Raw genomic sequence first — 17,973 nt, forward strand, 5'->3', positions numbered from 1 at the left:
CCCAGACCTGGCACCAGACAATTGTTAGCGGCACATGCTTTTCGAGGGTGGGCACTCTGTTTTTACGTACCGGTAGGCTAGTTATAGATGATGCGCTAGGCAAAGCATCTGGAACCCTGCTCCATGCGTGACTTGGTTATAGTTCGCTCACAGCCTCATACTCCCATCACACACTCAGACACGCCAATGTATCACACAACACAACCAATGCGCTTACCGACCACGCGAATGCAGTAATTCCCTACCAACAGTAGGCTAGCCGACAGGCATTAATAAAGACATCCTAGTAGTCAACTTTTCATAATTAAGAGTTGTCATTTTCCAACGTCACACAACACATAATATAGTTATCATCTTGCTGTCTCCGCAGTGGGGGAAAAAAACGCTGTTTGAATGCAGCTCTGAACCATCTCGCCGTTGCACCGTCTCCTTGTCTGTCAGAGGCTTTCTCATTTAATTTTCTCTTAAACCACCAATCCATGCCCTTGTTAATAGGTTAGGCAACTCTTTAATAGATTAGGCTACTACTGACTGTGTTCTCTTCGTTCTGAGTTGTATGTTAGAAATGTCGCAATCATTTACTTTTTGCCGTCGCGGACCATTACGGGGCACTGGCGGACCGCGGACCACACTTTGAGAACGACTGGTCTAGATAACAGTCTGCAAATTGATAATGATCAGCTGATAGGGTTTACTATCTTGTCTTTTCCGCTTACTTTATGCTAGCTTGCAATATTTTCTTCACAATATGAGCAGAAATTCAACTACATGTGCCCTAAAACAAACTCTGCCAGTGACTAGCCAATGATTCACCCATTTATTCACTTATTAATTATTTTAGTGATGATTATGATGCCTAAACTTCTACATTTCCCTCAGGATTAAAAAAGTATCCATCCATCCATCTATCTATCTAAACCTACCATGTTCATAAGAACCTATAGGCTACGTGCAGAAAAGCTTGACGAGGCAAGAATAGACATAGCCTACTGTGTGTCCCCGTACACTGATAATACAGGTAACCTACTGATAAAATGTTGGCCTTCATAGGATTCCCGGGTGATAGTTGCTGACAACCGGAGGTGCAATTCCTAAGGTCAGCGTAATTTGCGGTTATCTGTAAGACCATTATTACTGTACAGGTAGTTACTGCTGATATCACTTTTTGAAAAAAAAAAGATGCAGATGACACATGACATTAGGCTACACGTAGCAATAAATGTCGTCGATTGCGCTGAACTAATGCATTTGGGGCATAGCGACGTATCTGCAAGTTCTTTAATAGTACTTGGGTCCTCCAGGTGCTGATAGTTGTCACTTCACAACCAGCCTGCACCTTTTTTGTGCTACGGACGACCACACAACTATGGGAGAAGGTCATTCACACCCGAGAGCGAATAAAGCTGTAGTTTTCTTTGGAGTTTTGTTTACTTTTGTTTGCAGCGTTTCGGGAGAGACGCCCGTCATTTTTAATGACATACTGCAGTTCTATGGTGAAAATGGCTCCCTGACCCACGCTGACATTAATAATTTACTGGAACTCCTGAACAAAAAGCCATCTAATCTAGGAGGAATTGTGTCCACGCACTCTCAGGTTTGTTGTATTTAACTACTACTTCCATGTCATTTGCAAGTCTGAAAACCCTAGAAGCAAGACATCTATGTTTTATCAGTCAGCTATCGCTACAACTCAGTTTGAACAGAGAACTTTGATTTATGTTCTCTCAAATCCAGCCTTTGCAAACTCCACGTCTGTATTAGTAGTAGGTTGTGGCTACTAAGGATTATTTGTTATTCATCTGATTGATTAATCTCGAGTTATTATAAACTAATGAACTTCAAGACTGAACTCTAAGATTACTTTAAGCACATTCTGTTACTGTATCAATGTTCATCACGTATGACTTCGTTTGACCAGGCATAGTAATGCTATGCTGATACATTTGTAATTTGAGGACACTTTTCAATACGTTACCAGACTCATTGAACTCTAATTATGTTCAGTGTCTGTCAGGAGCTGAGGTCCTTTCCCAGTATGGACTCAGCAACCTCACCCATTTAGGTGAAGCTCACCTGCATGACATCTGCCCTGCTCTTCTCAACCAAGCTGTGCTGCCCTCATGCCCTGATGACGCCCTCATGCCCGAGGTCAGAGCAGTGGTCATCGATGCTCGTGGTGAGTGTGGGAAGCAGAGCCTAAATGTTTCGATTTACAGTAGTCCTTATCCTCACGCCACATTTTCATGAGCAAATGTTGAAAATGAATGATGCACTGTCACCATGGACATCCATTCACAATCTGCAATAGTAGATGTTCAATTTTAGTGAATTCAAGACAGATGACAGGCAATTGAACTTGAAATGTACCCAGGCCTAAACATCTTACAGGATGTTGGAACTGAAGTTGTGTATGACCAATCAATTAAACTGTCTATGTCAGCAGGTTAGCTTCAGATTAGTGAGTGTGTGTTTGTGTGCGTGCGGTGTGTGTGTGTGTGTGTGTGTGTGTGTGTGAAGGTGAGTGAGTTTGTGTGTGTGTGTGTGTGTGTGGTGGGGGACTTGTCTTGTAGCGATGTAATGAGCGGAACCTCCTGATTTTACAGCTCACGGTAATTTCAGTCTAATGAGTTCAGGTTGTTGTAAATAAGATTAGGGTTGCATCATTGAGGCCACCAACTGTACGTACCCAGTCACCCTTTGTTTTTGTAGAAGGCCAGCTAAAAAAAAGAATGAACATGTGGCACACCCTTTTTTAAATCCTTAATCCTTTTAATTGCTTGGTTTATGTTTTGGATTTTAGCATGCCTCAATATTTGAACTAAAATGTAACCATTTGCATGTTCATATGGAGTGTATTTGTACTTTGACTGTGTCCTTTCTATTGCTGTCACCAGTGAGGTGATTTGTTCTGCCCATGCTATTAATGCTCTCTACTTCACTGCTATCCCTACCACAGTGTGGGGGTTTGGGTTTCTGTCCATCACTATCATCAACCTCGCCTCCCTACTTGGATTGTTCCTCATCCCCTTCACAAAGAAGTCCTACTTCCCCAAGATACTCACATATTTTATCGGCCTGGCCATTGGGACGCTCTTCTCCAATGCTGTCCTACAGCTCATCCCAGAGGTGCGGGGAATGATGGGAAATATTACTGCTCATATAATTATATGTTGTTATATATATAATTACATTTGACCAAAGGCCTTCCAAGTGGTAATGTGTATTTATAACCTTATTCTATCTTCTAGGCCTTAGGGTTTGACCCCAGGGTAGATAACTACACTGGCAAAGCTGTCGGGATATTTGGTGGATTCTATCTGCTCTTCTTTGTGGAGAAAGTCCTCAAAATGGCGCTGAAAACAGACAGGGGGGTGAGTTTATATGACGTTAAAAACACATCATCCACGATGACTGACTTCACTGCCAGGGCTTTTGTAAACGTTTTGTAAAAAGTAACCACTTTTTTCCCCCTGGTCTGTGTTTTTCTAAGCATGGCCACAGTCACTTCATCCCTCCAGACTCTCCCCAACTCAACTCTCACCAGAATGGGAATGTGGCGGAGAAGGCGGAGGTTATTGCTGTGACCAGCTTCGGTCGTGACAGCAGTGACAGAGCCAGTATGACTTCTGAAGCTCATGCCACCCAGGTAAACCTCCCTCCAAGTAATTTTGGATGCAAAAAACACACACACCTAGTTTGATAGCAGCATAAGCACGTGTAAATAGCTGGCTAAATGGTCAATGCTGTGCTAGGGTATGAGACAGAAGCATTTCTGTGTGTGTGCACTTGTCAAGGAGTATGCTGTCGGATATTCTCAGTGGACAGCTGTTATAAAAAGCATTTCATGATTTCATATATGTTAATGTTACAATACCATTTAACTCCAGAAAAAAACACACCCAGCACCAACAACCAGATTTTTTTCACTGATGAAAATGATTGTGTGTGTTGAGTGACTTCAGCACGATTTGTGAACTTTCTTTGAACTGGCTTAAAGCATGCCAGGCATTTGGAAAGTGTCTCCAAAACTTGTTACTTTCGAAAAGTGGTCAGGACAGAAATTAAACAAAACGGTAGGAGGTCGAAGTACTGCCACAGTAAACGTGCAATTAGGAAAATGATGTTAATGGTTAACTGGACAACATGGAGGTCCCATGCTGGCGTTGAAAGAGCTCAAATACTCAGTACAAATAGAATTCTTGTAAAAGACGTTGTAGTTGTCATGAAAAACAATGGGTGGAGAAGTGTTTATCTGAGTAATCAGACATAAATACCATATGACAGAGTATGAATCAAATAAATATGTTGATAAATATGTTATAAATAATAGTTAAAGTTGTGAGGAATATTAGAATATATTCTAAGCAACAGGCATAAGCATATTTGCTCTCTGTATGTATATGAGAAGGTAAATGTCTTTGGTTGACTGAGGGGACATAGATCGCCTATCTGTTCTATTAGTTCTGTGTCTGCTCTCAGTATGGGGTCTAAGTACAGAGCCACACAGCTGTGTTTGCTTTGCTCCATGTTCACTGACAAAGCCACTAGAATATCCCTCTGACCCAAATCAACACATTTCATGTATTCGTTTATATACCTTTTCAACATACTTGTCTATACTACCTATATGTAGTGAGAGTCACAAAGTTAAGCGGAATAGGCAGTGTCTAGGGTCAACTGTATGTAACGGCATGACACCTTCCACAATTTTAAACTGTCTCAAGGCAGCTTTACAAGCAAAATCGCACAAGGGATGTGATTTGATGGTTTGTGAAACTGGTCAGAGGGTGTCTCACGGGTGTCCCCTCACCCCTGTCCCCCTGCCCCCCCTCAGACAGTGGTGGGGTCGCGGAGGTCATGCCACTGGCTCCGGGGTGCCGATCTCTCCAGTATAAAGACAGTGGCCTGGATGATCACGCTGAGCGACGGGTTGCACAACTTCATAGATGGCCTGGCCATCGGGGCGTCCTTCACCGTGTCTTTGCTTGCGGGGTTCAGCACTTCAATCGCCATCGTGTGCGAGGAGTTCCCCCATGAGCTGGGTGAGAAAATAATAATGCCACCACACACACACACACACACACACACACACACACACACACACACACACACACAAACACACACACACACACACACACACACACACACAAGAAACACACACACACAAGGAGATGACAGTGGTGTTGATTAACATCAGTGGTAAGGGGGAAGACGCCATTACATTATGAGATGAGAGATTAAAGGGGAAGATTGAGCCGCAGTGCAAGTGAGAATAGTATAAGTTTCTGTTTGACTCCACTGTGCTTCCACCTACACGCCCACTCACATGTACCTACGCATGCGCACACACTGCACAGTCACACAGTCGCACACACACAAACACACGCACGCACGCACCACACACACACACACACACACACACACACAAGATGTGTAATTTGTTAACAATCCTTATTTTCATGGAGTTTAAGAACAGAGCAAATGATTGAGAAATTGGATGATTTTGAAGCCATTGTGGCCTACAATTAAAAACATGTACCCCAACGGCTTGTGCTTGCTACAGACAGAATACTGTATGTTACAGCCTGTAAGATACTCTCACAACACTGTGAGAATAGATTCAGAACCACTCCCTTGTCTCCCCCTACAGGTGACTTTGTGATCCTGCTGAACTCGGGCATGAGCATCCCACAAGCCATCTTCTTCAACTTACTGTCTGCCATGGCCTGCTACGTAGGCCTGGTAATCGGCATCCTAATCGGCAGCCAATTTGCCCCGAATGTTATCTTCGCCATTGCCGGGGGCATGTTCCTTTACATTGCACTGGCAGACATGGTAAGGAGCTATCAGAATGTCTATCAGAATAGAGTTCTGAACGTGCACTGTTAAAGTTGTTAAAGTTGAGGACGTTCGCTGGGAGGGTGGGTTAGCACTCAAGTTGACACTTCAAACAGACGTGGTATATGACGGAATCTTTCCCAGACTAGCAGGCCTGTCGTACGACATGGGCCTCGTCACTGTCAGTTTTGCCCTCAGAGTCATCTTCGCATATGCTAGCACCATAAACCTCTAGAGGAAATAGTGAGGAGGATGTGTAGATGCCTTGAGTGGAAATATTGTGTTGCTACATGTGTTGAGGATATTGACAACATAGACATATATACATAATGTACATAATATAGTATGTATATACTGTATGTCTATGATTGGCAAGGCTTGTAAGGTAACACCATGGCTAGGAGCTCAGACACCAGATGACATGATGACCGGCAGCGCTACTCCTCAGGAAGTGCTAACAGCACATAACTTGAAATGTGTGCAACTCAAAGGCAGGCACTGAAGCTCATCTGGTTTGTGAATATGTATGATGACAGGTCTGTTTGATTTGTTGCTCTGTCTCTCAGACCAAAACAGTTCAGAAGCCCACAGGGACATACACAACAAAACAAAAACAAAGAAAGCATTTTAAAAAAAAAAATCTGCACGACTTTACATAAACGTCATTAATCTATACACTATAGGCATATATCAGCTTTCTGCGGTTGCATGGAACGTTTAAAATCCTCAAAAGGAGTAAAACATAGCAGTTTAGACTATTTCGGACAAGAGGTAGTTAAAGAAAAGACAATTATAGGACCACCAGAAACTAATGAGAATCATTTTCAGTTTAAATACCCCAAGAACATGTTTTATGGAGGTTTGGATTCCAGAAATGTAGGCTAAGCAGCGACAAGGGACAAGTGGACTTTTTGTTCATTTAAATGTTTGAGGCCGAAGGGAAGCAGGGTATTCATGATCTGTGCGGCCGAGGGAGTGCTATGCTATCTTCTCTAACCACCACGCAAGAACACAAGTCTGTAATTGTAATGCCTGTGGTAAAAAAAAAAAAAAAAAACATTTTATGGTATACGTTCTACAGCGGTCAGCGAGCATTCAACGGTCTGGCTTGTTCCCAACGTGTATCATAGATTGCTCTATCAATGATTACGTAGACGGCAGTGATTTGCAAAATGTGCAGATGTTTTACTCTCCTATTTCTTTATTACTTCCTTTCCTGACACTGCCAAACAAGTGTGGTGGATAAGATAAAACTTAAGGGTGCTTTTTTTTGATGATAAAGTGTAATTGGGTTAAATGACCTTCAACTGTGCCGGGTGGTAAAATGCTGGGCCGACTCAAAAGTCGCCTCATCCACCAGCTCTCTTCTGAGCTGCTCGGACTTCTAATGAGACACCATTATGTTCTTGACTGTGCAGTTTCCTGAGATGAACAGCATCGAGGCCATGTCCGAGAGATCCACCAAGTCCGAGGTGATTATCTTTCTGATCCAGAACGCAGGAATACTCAGCGGCTTCGCCATCATCCTGCTCATAACAATGTTTGCGGGAGACATAAACTTGGGCTGACCTATGGGATTTCCCAGAAGGCTACCAGTTTGCCTGCTGGGTTCAAGTCTGGGTTGCCACACTCGAGGGCCCAGTTAATGTACATTTCTGACGGGGTTCACACTCTTTGATTAACCGATTACATACAACTGCACTTTAATTTCTTTTCAATTGCCACTTATTTGGTAGTTTGTGCAAATATTAATTTAGAAGGTAGCAGTTAATGAATTAACACAAGAATCAATACTGCTTTGCTTTTTAATATATATATAATGTATATTTAGATATTTTAATTATTTGTATTAGATCATATGGTTAGAATATGTATTTATAGCTTTATAGCCATATTAAAGTTTAGCCATATTCATAATTTTTTATGTCATTTTTCTATGTTTGCACTTAGACAAGACAATGTAACATTATTGAATTCAGATGCCCCTTCATTATAGTTTATCATATTTAATGACATACCATTGTTGAACTCACAAATAAACAACTTTATATTGCTTATTTTGCATTTGATCCAGTCCAGTCATAAAACATTACCAATAAAAAGTCAATCAGTACGTATTTTAAAACCCAATTTTGAATTTTCCACTTTTTGACAACATATATTTGTTAGACCTGTAAGTCACATGTAGATGTAAGTAGACATTTAATTTTTTTCAACATTCATTGACACAATACTGTACACTTAGCATCTGTGAAACATTACAATCAGTGCAATATTCTTTACAGTTAAAATTTAAAACAACTTTTTTCCTCTTTAAAAAATATACATCTATATATTTCTTTACATATGATGGTTTGGCCATTTAACCTACATATTGTGTCAGAAGAAACTTTCAGTGACAAAAAAAAAAAAAAAAAAACCCACCCTACTGAAATAAAATCAGGCACATTAGTTCTATAAGACCTAGAACGCCACAGTTCTGGATGAAGATATACACTGCACTGGCAGAACACAGGTTTACCAATGATCATGTTTTTCTTAAGCACGTGTCTACACCACTGGGGGTTCTATAAGCACTTCAATGAGGCACTATGTGGATTTCAGAGCTAGAAGGTGGAGTGGTGACAGGGCGCTACGTCACGGCTTTAAATCCAATATGGAGTCTTAACACAGCAACAGGCACAACGTACAGTATTTCAAAGTGGATGGGGGCGGTGGGGTGGGGCTCCACACAACAGCACCCATGTCAGCAAAGTTTACCACAAAAACAATATGGTGCTTTGGATGAGATTACCTAAAGGGTAGCCCACTGTAAACCAACCGTTTCACTCACTACTGCAAAAAAAAGCTGACTGGGAGAAAGAGGCCCAAAGCTGGCACAACGTTGAGGTGGCAAATGTTCACGTACAGGCGATGCCCCTGTTGCATGGGGATGGACTGGGATGTGTGTGTGTGTGTGTGTGTGTGTGTGGTGGCATCATGTCTGTGTGAAAGTTCAGTCAGTGCACCTTTGTGCAACTTCAGGTAAAAACTTAATTCAGCCTCATGTGACTGAGGCCCTCATCTCTCAGTGAGTAATATGCAATCCTTCACACAGCGTTCCCATGCAGCCATTCACACGTTACATAACATACGCCATTGCATTTTAAAAAATAGCTCTATACTGTGGGATTGGAGTGAAGGGGGACGCCTGCTTTTGGGAGGTAGATGACTGAGCAAGTTCTGTCCATTTACGGGGAACCTCGGCTTTTCTGTCAGCCGATGCAACATCCCCATGGAGACTAATTTCAGTCAAGTGAGAAATGGATTAGAGTACAGCTATGGTACTTACTACAATAATACATCAGAACAGCCTATTAATAATGCACTAGAAAGCCCTGGATTACTCAGTACTGTACATTAAGAAACATGTATATACATGGCATGTATATATACACACACACAACAGACACACATATATATACTCTAATGTGCTATTCTGCACAAAGTTACTATGCAACTTTACGCAAACTATCACACCACTCGCTAATGTGACTCCAACTGCTATGTGACGCCTCATTGGCTGTTTGTTCTTCATGTGCATTAAGTTGAGCGCTGACACAACTCGCAATGTGTGATCATCGCTCTGACGGCATAGTCTCATAAAACACCTGCCGTGGTCGAAGCTGCTCGGCTGTGGCTGACCAAAGACTGTTGGAATGGCTAGTTCCAACGGCAAAACAGCAACAACAAACATATCACGTACAGGCAAACATACACGCATGTAACAGTATTTTTGCATGGAACACTGGTCTGGCTTCTACAGGCTGGAATGTCGATGATCCTTTAGTGCTAGTTCTATATCGGCGGGGGGAAAACTGTGATCTGGAGTGTTTGGGGAACTCCTTAAGGTTACGCTGCAGCTGCGAGTCGACAGGGAGGAGAGCGGGCTCTATGCAATCTTACGCCCAGCGAAGCCACATGACAACGATAATTACAGCAGCTGCAGGGCCATAAGACATCTAAAACACCAATTAAAGAAGACACGCCACAGGAGATACACTGGATTGGGGCGATGACGTGTGGTTTTCGAAAAACACATCGTCAGCAGGGGAGGTGTGCGGTAAGTGGTATTTACACGGTGTGTCGCTTCATCACGAACACGGGTTTAAAGTTGTGAAAGAAAGTCATTATTCTAAGTCTTGAAAGGGTAAGCAACTCAAAGTTTGCCGTTTGTTTGTGTGTGAGGAATCTGATCGATAGAAAGCACTGCGGAGCATCAAGAGGGTGCCAACGCATCACCCCAGGGTGTATTAAAGAGGTAGCTTCCTGAAGTGGCTTCCTCTAGTGATAAAGAGATAAGACAGGCTTAAAAATGTCTGCATCTGAGACTACCATTATAAGTACGGGCATTAAGATGACAAAACAGCTTTTTGACACAACTTCATCGATTAAAACTTAATTAAATTAAATTAAATTAATTTAAAGGGTTTTAGAATAACGGCCACTTGGAATAAACTGGGTTGCAGTGCTATTCTGCTTTAAATACATTTCAGAAAATCACAAAGCTTCTGAAGCTCGTTCATTTCAACAAGCACGACTTGGACACGACGACCGACTGTGTGTGAACTTGAGGGAAATTCACAGACGAAACATAACGACACAAAAACGAAAACACCCATATGGCATGAAGTGGCACTTTTGCACAGGCTACAACATGAAAACAAACACACACACACACACACACACACACCACTTAACACCACCACAGGATCAGTTGTATGGGACACTTAGGTCTCTTTCCTTGGTCTGTGGGTACTGGGTCCTTCTCGTTGCTATGGCGAGCTCTGGATGGGCGGTATTGAACCCCTCCATGAACCTCTCTGCCTGTGGGTGCTGATGAACTGGGTGTCCTTGCAACACTAATTAGCGGAGTGAGTTTGGTGGGCGTGTAGTGGTGGGGGTATCAGTGGGCCCCTTCACCGGGTGCAGGGCTCTCGGATCGACCCTCCTTCTGGGCGCCAGATGGCTGCTTTTTCTGCTTGCTTTTGCACTTCCTCAGCATTCGCACCTGGGGGGGGGGGGGTTGTAATTTAGGACACTCAGCAGTCTAAACAGCAGCTCTCTAGTCATGCCGGCTAAGTGTATGTCAAGACAATGAGAAAGAGAAGAGATAGCGGTCAAAGTATAGGATTGAATAAGAGGGAAATAAAGGGAAAGGTACCACTAGGAAAAGGACACAGATAGGGAGAGAGAAACATAGAAAGAATGTACAGAGAGAGCGAGAGAGAAAAGAGAGAGAGAGAGAGAGAGAGAGAGAGAGAGAGAGAGAGAAAAGAGAATGCATTGAGCATGTAGCTGGCCTGACCTTAGGCCCGGCAGCCGAAATGATGATTTGTCCTGGAGACTGGATCCACGGCTCTCCATCCACCTGCACTGGGATGGGCTTGGTCACAGTGATGCGAATGTAGGTGCCCTGAGCGATCCGAATCCCTGAACGGAGTCCTCCCTGTACCTGACCCTGAAACACACACACACACACACACACACACACACACACACACACACCTCAATAAAAGCAATACATTTCTAGGCTTATCGTTAAAAAAAAATCACACCGTCCCTGGTCCTCCTGTAATTACACTCTCCCCTCATTAAGAGGATTACTCATGAATCCAGTGGTCAGGGGGGCTACCTGTTGTATGGTTAGACTGCAGGTCTGTCAGCTGAAATGTGTGGGAGGATGAGAGAGAGAGGGAGAGAGAGAGAGAGAGAGAGAGAAGAGGCTTAAGCACACTCACCATGTGCACCACCCCGGTGACTCCCACCACCTCCAGCATGTTGTCGTCTATGCGGGGCTTCCCGTAGCGAGAGTCACTGTCTGAGCCCCACAGGTCTGCTCCCGAACCCCAGCTGAGGACACACACACACACACACACACACACACACACACACACACACACACACACACACACACACACATCAGCACTGAGATGTTTCTTTCTATCACAACAGACTTTCATTCTTTGGCCATGTGGTGTTTGTGTTTGTGTTTGTATTTGTGTTAGTGTTTGTGTTCTGTACCTGGGGATGTTGAGGAAGATGAGCCCTTCTATGCTGGGCAGCTCCACGTCCTGCTTGTCCACCTGCAGCTTGATGTCCTTGTGCAGGCTGCGGGTGTGACTCAGCTTCTGCAGCCCCACCTTCACATACACACCCTTGTTGTGAAACCTAGATGAGCACCCAATGAAGAATGCCCACTGTTAGCCTCCCATACACACATACATTCAATCCTCAGCTAAATATCACATCGTTTAACCGCATTAGTCACATATTCCAGGTCCTCTTCAACATCAGAACCACGTATCATTCACACTGCATATTTATCGTTAATTGAATGCTCTGATTGAAATGCCCTCTGTGATCTGGGGTGAAAGGTCAGACACTTGCCTGCTGTTGAACTTCCCTGGCTCCTCCTCCCTGGCCTGGTGGAAGTCCAGACTGAGCTCAGCATCAATGCCCAGGCCAAAGTAATTATTCATGTGGACTATCTGTGAGGCAGAGAGCAGGCTTTTAACACCTAACAGCGCTGAGAAGCTAAAGGCTGACCATACACACAAAAAAAGGCCCAGTCACGCACTGACTGGAGGTGTACCGTACTAAAACCCAGTGAGTATTAGAGGACACGAGTCTTGAAGAATGAGTTACAGTATAGTGTCTCAACTAACAGAGCTGGACTAACATAGTAGAAAAAGCCAATGTAATGAGGAGTATTCATTTCCACTGAATCATATTCATTGCACAATAAGTTGCTTTGGTGATAAAGTATGTGAAGATATAAGGAAAATAATGTAAAGGAAAGTAATGTAAAGTAATGTAATCTCAATAGCGGAGTCTGTAGAGGCCCTGATGAGGGGCTGTACTAGGCCGGTGCCAGGTCCCATCCGTGGTCAATGGCTCTCTGGGTCTGAGGGAAGGTTCATGGCTGCCCCTACCTTGGGCGGCTCCAGGAAGCCGTTCTCCTTGCCGTCCTCGGTCATCTCCTGAGCATCCAGGAGGATGGTCCAGCGGTCCATCTCCACCTCCTCCGCCTCGTCCAATGAGAGGAGGACGCTGTAGGGGTCTTCTCCGCTGTAGCCCGTCCCCCAGCGCAGCACGCGGGCCAGGTCGTTTCCTGCACAGGATGTGAAAAAAAAAAACAACAACTTGAACAGCATACTACGAAATCAGGAAGTGGCATTGTAGCTCACCACAACCGCAAGAAGTTTCATTTCTGCAGTTTTGTTAAAAGAAACTGAGTGTAGCATACAGGTAGTGCAGGTAGGGCAACATTTAAACTAAACCTGTTTTAACATACAAAACAAAAGCCATGAACTACATATCATTCTATACCCAGAGAAGTGTAATGAGAACAGCTTCTAGAACCCAAGCCCAGAGCTGTGGATCTGCACTAGCAGAGTTTGTCAGCTGGTGCAACACCTCACGTTTGATGTGCTAAAACCATGTAGAAGACTGAGAAAATGTGCTAGGTCTGCATCGGCAGCCATTTTCTCCTCCCACATGTGTGGTCACACAGACACCATACATCTCGTGCTTCTTTCACTGAGACTGCTGGTTCAGCTCGCTCAACACAAGATTATTGGCTGCCTAAATGGCCGACGGTCATCTGCTTTGGGCTTACTGTTCATTAGTTACGTTCCTTTGGTTCATCCAGTAGCACCAGAGTTTGACGGAGTTAAGTTCCTTTAGTTCATCCAGTAGCACCAGAGTTTGACGGAGTTAAGCTCGGTCTCACCAAACACCAAATGCATGAACACTTTCCACACCTCAGCTTGTGACGTCAGTCTGGAAATCATTCCTGATTATTGATCTGAAGTGAACACAACTTTTTCCTTTTAAATAATTAATTTACATTTTACTGGCTGTCACGTGAATAAGAAAAAAATTACGCCAATCGAGCACATTTCAAATGACGACGGGGATGACCACAGTGAGAAGAGTGTCTCTTCTTCTTATCTGAGGCTGTGTGGGCCACTCACCCGTGCCCAAGGGGATGATGCCGATGGCGGGTTCAGGGCAGGCCAGTTTGTGCCGTATGGCCTCCAGGACCCCTAGCACCCACCCAACCGTCCCATCGCCCCCACACACCAGGATGCGGAAGTGGGGCACTTCACTGAACGTGTGTAACCTGGAACACACCAACACAGGGAGGGAAGACCAGTTAAGTCAGACCAATATTAGAGCACACATTCGCATTTGCACATAAAGACACACACAAACATAAAGCATGTTAAGTTCCATCATACCATGCATGTGTTAAAATGCATTCAAATTTGAAACTACAAACACAGTTCAGGAAATGCATGTGTAGGCTAATCGCCTTGGCCAAAGAATCAAGGGTAGTTTGGTGACAGGCAGGATGATGTTACCCTGCCAGGGGTCCTCCATTGGTCAGCTCGAAGACTTGGTGGGGGTTGAGAATCTTCCGGAAATTGTAGAGTAGCTCCCTACCCTTCAGCCCTCCACTCTTAGGGTTCACATAGACCAACAGCGGACAGCCGCCCCTTGGGAGCTTGCTTGTCTGGTGAGAAAAGTAAACAAAACAAGCCTTTTTTATTTTTCAGTGCTTGAAAATGATCTTGTCCTCCTTAAAATACCTGATCAATGAATCATCCCATTAAAGAACTGTTTTGGTTTTGCAACAGGTTGTTGATATTTGTGCACAACAGCCCATCATATTATACTCCTTCTTTCTGTGCTCCTGAAGCACCGTGTTGATTGGCTGGGATTGTTTATCGCTTCGTCCAAGCCACTGTGTTTGTTTTCCCATTTACAGAGTCAGGACTGTGTATGAACACCAGAGTTTTTTTGAACGCACACACTTAAAAGAGAGCTAGAGGACTGTGAGGAGCAATTAGCTGAATTTGACCAAAACGTGTATTGCATTAGAACCGCGGACTGCAGCTTTGAATCCTATTGTGGTAAAGCTGCAATAACATAAAACAACCACTAGTGGGCTTCAGCGTGCCGTTCCTGCTCCATCATGAGCCATGAGGCAGACAGTGTCACTGCTGAGGACACATGCGCTTGATAAGTAGCACGTGAGCTCCTGAATGAAAGAGTCTCTATCCCCACCGAACTCCAATCTCTCCAGTATGTTAGATAGCTACAGGGTTGTCATGGCGCAGTCGTAACCTCTGGTCAAGGACGCTCACCGTGATTTGCGGGATGACCAGCGAAGTGAGCTGTTTGCCATCAACAGAGGAGTCTTTGGCCAGCATGAAGATCCTCTCGGCCTCCGAGAAACAGGAGATCTGAAGCACCACAGCGCCTACAGGCAGAAGAGAGAGAGGGAGGGTGGAATAGGGCATAACTGTTCAACTGCCCGGGATTCTGAAAGGTCACATTATCACGAGACAAGTAACGCAGTTAAGATACTAGTGTGATTCTAGGGAAGGAGGTCAACTCAAGGTCTCTCTACCTAAGACTACCAGCTTGACTATGGAAAAAGAACGGCACGACAGGATAAGAGTAGTCAAACTTTAACTAAAAACAGATAACTTAACAGCTAAAGCTAACATTAAATATGTTAGGTGTTGATTTGAAATGAGAGACTAAGACAAAGTCTCTCCCTTTTTAAAGTGTCCAACAGCAGACTCCAATATTGCAGTGCCATCGAAAAAAAAATGTTTGTGTGGTGTGGTGAATGCTGCGTGGCACAACAGGCTGCTGATGGGCTATTGAGCAGCGCGTGGCATCGTGCCTGTGAGGGCACGAAGGTTGGCCGCCGATGACCGGACACTGACGCCGCTCACAGCGAGGCCATTGTCTCGCCAACAAGGAGCTCATTTAAAGGGCAGTGGGCAGTGGGCCTGGCCGGATGTTTAGGCAAAGGGGACGAGGGGCGTAGTGGGTGTTCTCGTGCCGTAGCCCGCGTGGTACCAGGGGCGTGGTTGGTTGGTTGGTTGGTTGGTTGGTTGGTTGGTTGGTCCCCCCCCCCCCCAAAAAAAAAGTGGCAGCACAGTATCAGGGAGGGCAGTCGCCGCTATGCTCTGGGTGCTAATGAGGGGGCACAGGGCTAATGATGCTGCCCTTATGAGTGGGTGAGAGGCTGTGATGAGTTGTTGGGTGGTGGGATGCTGGAAGGGAACAGTAGGTGGTGGGGGTGGGGAAGGATCATTAGCTTAAAGCGTTGCCATGGCTACACACTCACCTTGTGTGCTGTAAACTTGAGTGATGGTGACCAAGTGATCTGGAGAGAGAGAGAGTGAGGGAGATGATGGAGGGGAAGAGAGAGAGAGAGGGGATAGAGAGGAGAAGAGGGAGAGTGAGAGAGGAAAGGGAAAGGGAAAAAGAGAGAGAGAGACACAGAGACACAGACAGGAGGAATATGAGATAGGGAAAATTTAGATAGATGAGTGCATTAAGAGGTAGGACACAGCGAGAGAGAAAGGTAGAGAGAAAGAAAGAAAGAGCGAGAGAGAGAGAGAAAGAGAGAGAGAGAGAGAAGAGGAGGAGGAACAGACCCAGATTAAATCTGATGACCTTAGACATCCATTATAGCCTGTGCTGCCTTGCATATCCTTTAGTGCAGAGGCATCAAGCATAAACAAACACTACCAGCTAAGCAATAACAGTCTTAGTGCCCCACAAAGCAGTGTGGACTGGATCTGCAGAGATTAATCATGGAAAATGCATAAAGGGATAAAAGCATACGAACTCTGAACCTGCCCTCTTATTACATAGAGTTAGCATGCTAGCATGAGGGAGCACGTAAATATTTTTACAATTACTATCTAAAGAGGATCTAGAGAGTCTCCCATGTAGGAAATATGCTGTTGTCGTTATTTAAACAACTTAATCTCTAAAATACATCAGCGCACAATACAATTGGGTATTTAAATCAGCCGACAGACCTGTTTATGGATGTGGTCACATGATCACACACTAGAGTAAACAAAGAGTATAAACCAAAACAAATATCACATAGCCACAGCACTCCAGCCCGGCCAGACACAACACTTGTTTTCCACCCACAGATATTTTGGTGAGGTTAAAATGTAGTGGTTAGTCATGCTTTGGTGACTGCCATTTAGGTCTTGTCCTTAGGAGACAGTGAAACGAATCTACATGTATCAAGCTGCTATTCTCAGACCCTTCCCATGGTCCTACCATCAAGATTATGGCCGTTGCTTAATAACCCATATCAAGTAAGTCCGTGGCAGGACTGGAGGGAATCTAACCAGATAAACCAATAAAACCAACCATTCCATCGTAAGGGGTGGGTTAGCTCGTAGCTATTTGTCTTAGCAATCAGGGATCTGCACTGTACTTTCTTTACTTTAGGGATATTTATTTATCTATTTATTAATTGCTATTTATTATTATTTCGCTGTGGCAGTTAGTGTGCACAGCAACTTAAGTGTTTTAGCTGTATGGTGCTGCCTCGTCTGTCTCGTTGTTTTTTTGTGACGATGACAATAAAGTACTTTGAACTTAAAACTTGTAGAAACGTAGATGGTCAAACTCACCCTTGATCTCCAGGTGCGTCTTCAGCAGCCCGGCGTACTCAGCTTTGGACAGCTGCACAGGCAGGCCCCCCAGCAGCAGGTTCACCTGGACCACCCGGTTCCGATTCTCCACGATGTAGAACCGCGTCTGGTTCATCTGCCTCAGGGAGACCTGGAAGAAGGAAGACAGGGCCGTTGAGATGGACAGAGAGAGACAGACAGACAAACAGATAGAGACACACACACACACACACACACACACACACACACACACACACACACACACACACACACACACACACACACACACACACACACACACAGGACTAGTACAAGCTCAACCTTTATGTTTGCATACAGCTTTAATACTCACTAATCAATCCACCCATCTAGCCAGCCATGCACTCTCCCACACACTTTCTTTCTCCTTTTTCTCGGTCACACACGCCCACATTCACACACACAGAGATCCCCATCAGCAGGGATTCCTCTGTGGGAGGTAGCTCATACCTTTCTTATCTCCTGCAGTTTGTCGAGCAGAAGCTCCTGACCAGTCAGAACCTGCCGTTGAACTGCAGAGGAGGAGGCAAACCAGTGAGCTCACATCACCTCAGATATATATATAGGCAGCCGTGTCTGAGTACCG

General features: G+C 44.5%; 2 protein-coding genes across 3 annotated transcripts in view; one reads left to right on the top strand and one right to left on the bottom strand.

The window, feature by feature from the left end:
- The first annotated feature begins 1,025 nt into the window (after positions 1-1,025).
- On the top strand, positions 1,026-7,968 carry LOC105911417 (metal cation symporter ZIP8-like). Its single transcript, XM_012840218.3, has 8 exons — positions 1,026-1,594; positions 2,005-2,176; positions 2,957-3,126; positions 3,249-3,371; positions 3,491-3,646; positions 4,835-5,042; positions 5,651-5,835; positions 7,257-7,968. Exons 1-8 carry the CDS (start codon positions 1,367-1,369, stop codon positions 7,404-7,406), a joined length of 1,392 nt encoding a protein of 463 aa, XP_012695672.1. The 5' UTR covers positions 1,026-1,366; the 3' UTR covers positions 7,407-7,968.
- The window catches only part of LOC105911428 (diacylglycerol kinase theta), a 29,092-nt gene continuing 18,950 nt past the window's right edge, over positions 7,832-17,973 (bottom strand). For both annotated transcript variants that reach the window (XM_031587124.2, XM_031587125.2), the window contains exons 12-23: positions 17,838-17,899; positions 17,349-17,499; positions 16,031-16,069; positions 15,033-15,148; positions 14,247-14,398; positions 13,857-14,005; positions 12,813-12,991; positions 12,268-12,368; positions 11,902-12,048; positions 11,619-11,730; positions 11,186-11,338; positions 7,832-10,888 (exon numbers count right to left, since the gene is read on the bottom strand). In XM_031587124.2, coding sequence (XP_031442984.1) covers positions 10,784-10,888; positions 11,186-11,338; positions 11,619-11,730; positions 11,902-12,048; positions 12,268-12,368; positions 12,813-12,991; positions 13,857-14,005; positions 14,247-14,398; positions 15,033-15,148; positions 16,031-16,069; positions 17,349-17,499; positions 17,838-17,899 — 1,466 coding nt within the window. In that variant the 3' untranslated portion in view covers positions 7,832-10,783. The remainder of the gene's footprint in view (positions 10,889-11,185; positions 11,339-11,618; positions 11,731-11,901; positions 12,049-12,267; positions 12,369-12,812; positions 12,992-13,856; positions 14,006-14,246; positions 14,399-15,032; positions 15,149-16,030; positions 16,070-17,348; positions 17,500-17,837; positions 17,900-17,973) is intronic.

This window comes from Clupea harengus, chromosome 20 (genome assembly GCF_900700415.2).
Source record: "Clupea harengus chromosome 20, Ch_v2.0.2, whole genome shotgun sequence".
Taxonomy (NCBI): domain Eukaryota; kingdom Metazoa; phylum Chordata; class Actinopteri; order Clupeiformes; family Clupeidae; genus Clupea; species Clupea harengus.

Coding starts and splice junctions, on each gene's coding strand:
- LOC105911417 (XM_012840218.3), top strand. CDS start 1,367: ATGGGAGAAGGTCATTCACACCCGAGAGCGAATAAAGCTGTAGTTTTC. Junction 1,595..2,004: donor TTGTGTCCACGCACTCTCAG/GTTTGTTGTATT, acceptor AATTATGTTCAG/TGTCTGTCAGGAGCTGAGGT. Junction 3,647..4,834: donor CTGAAGCTCATGCCACCCAG/GTAAACCTCCCT, acceptor GCCCCCCCTCAG/ACAGTGGTGGGGTCGCGGAG.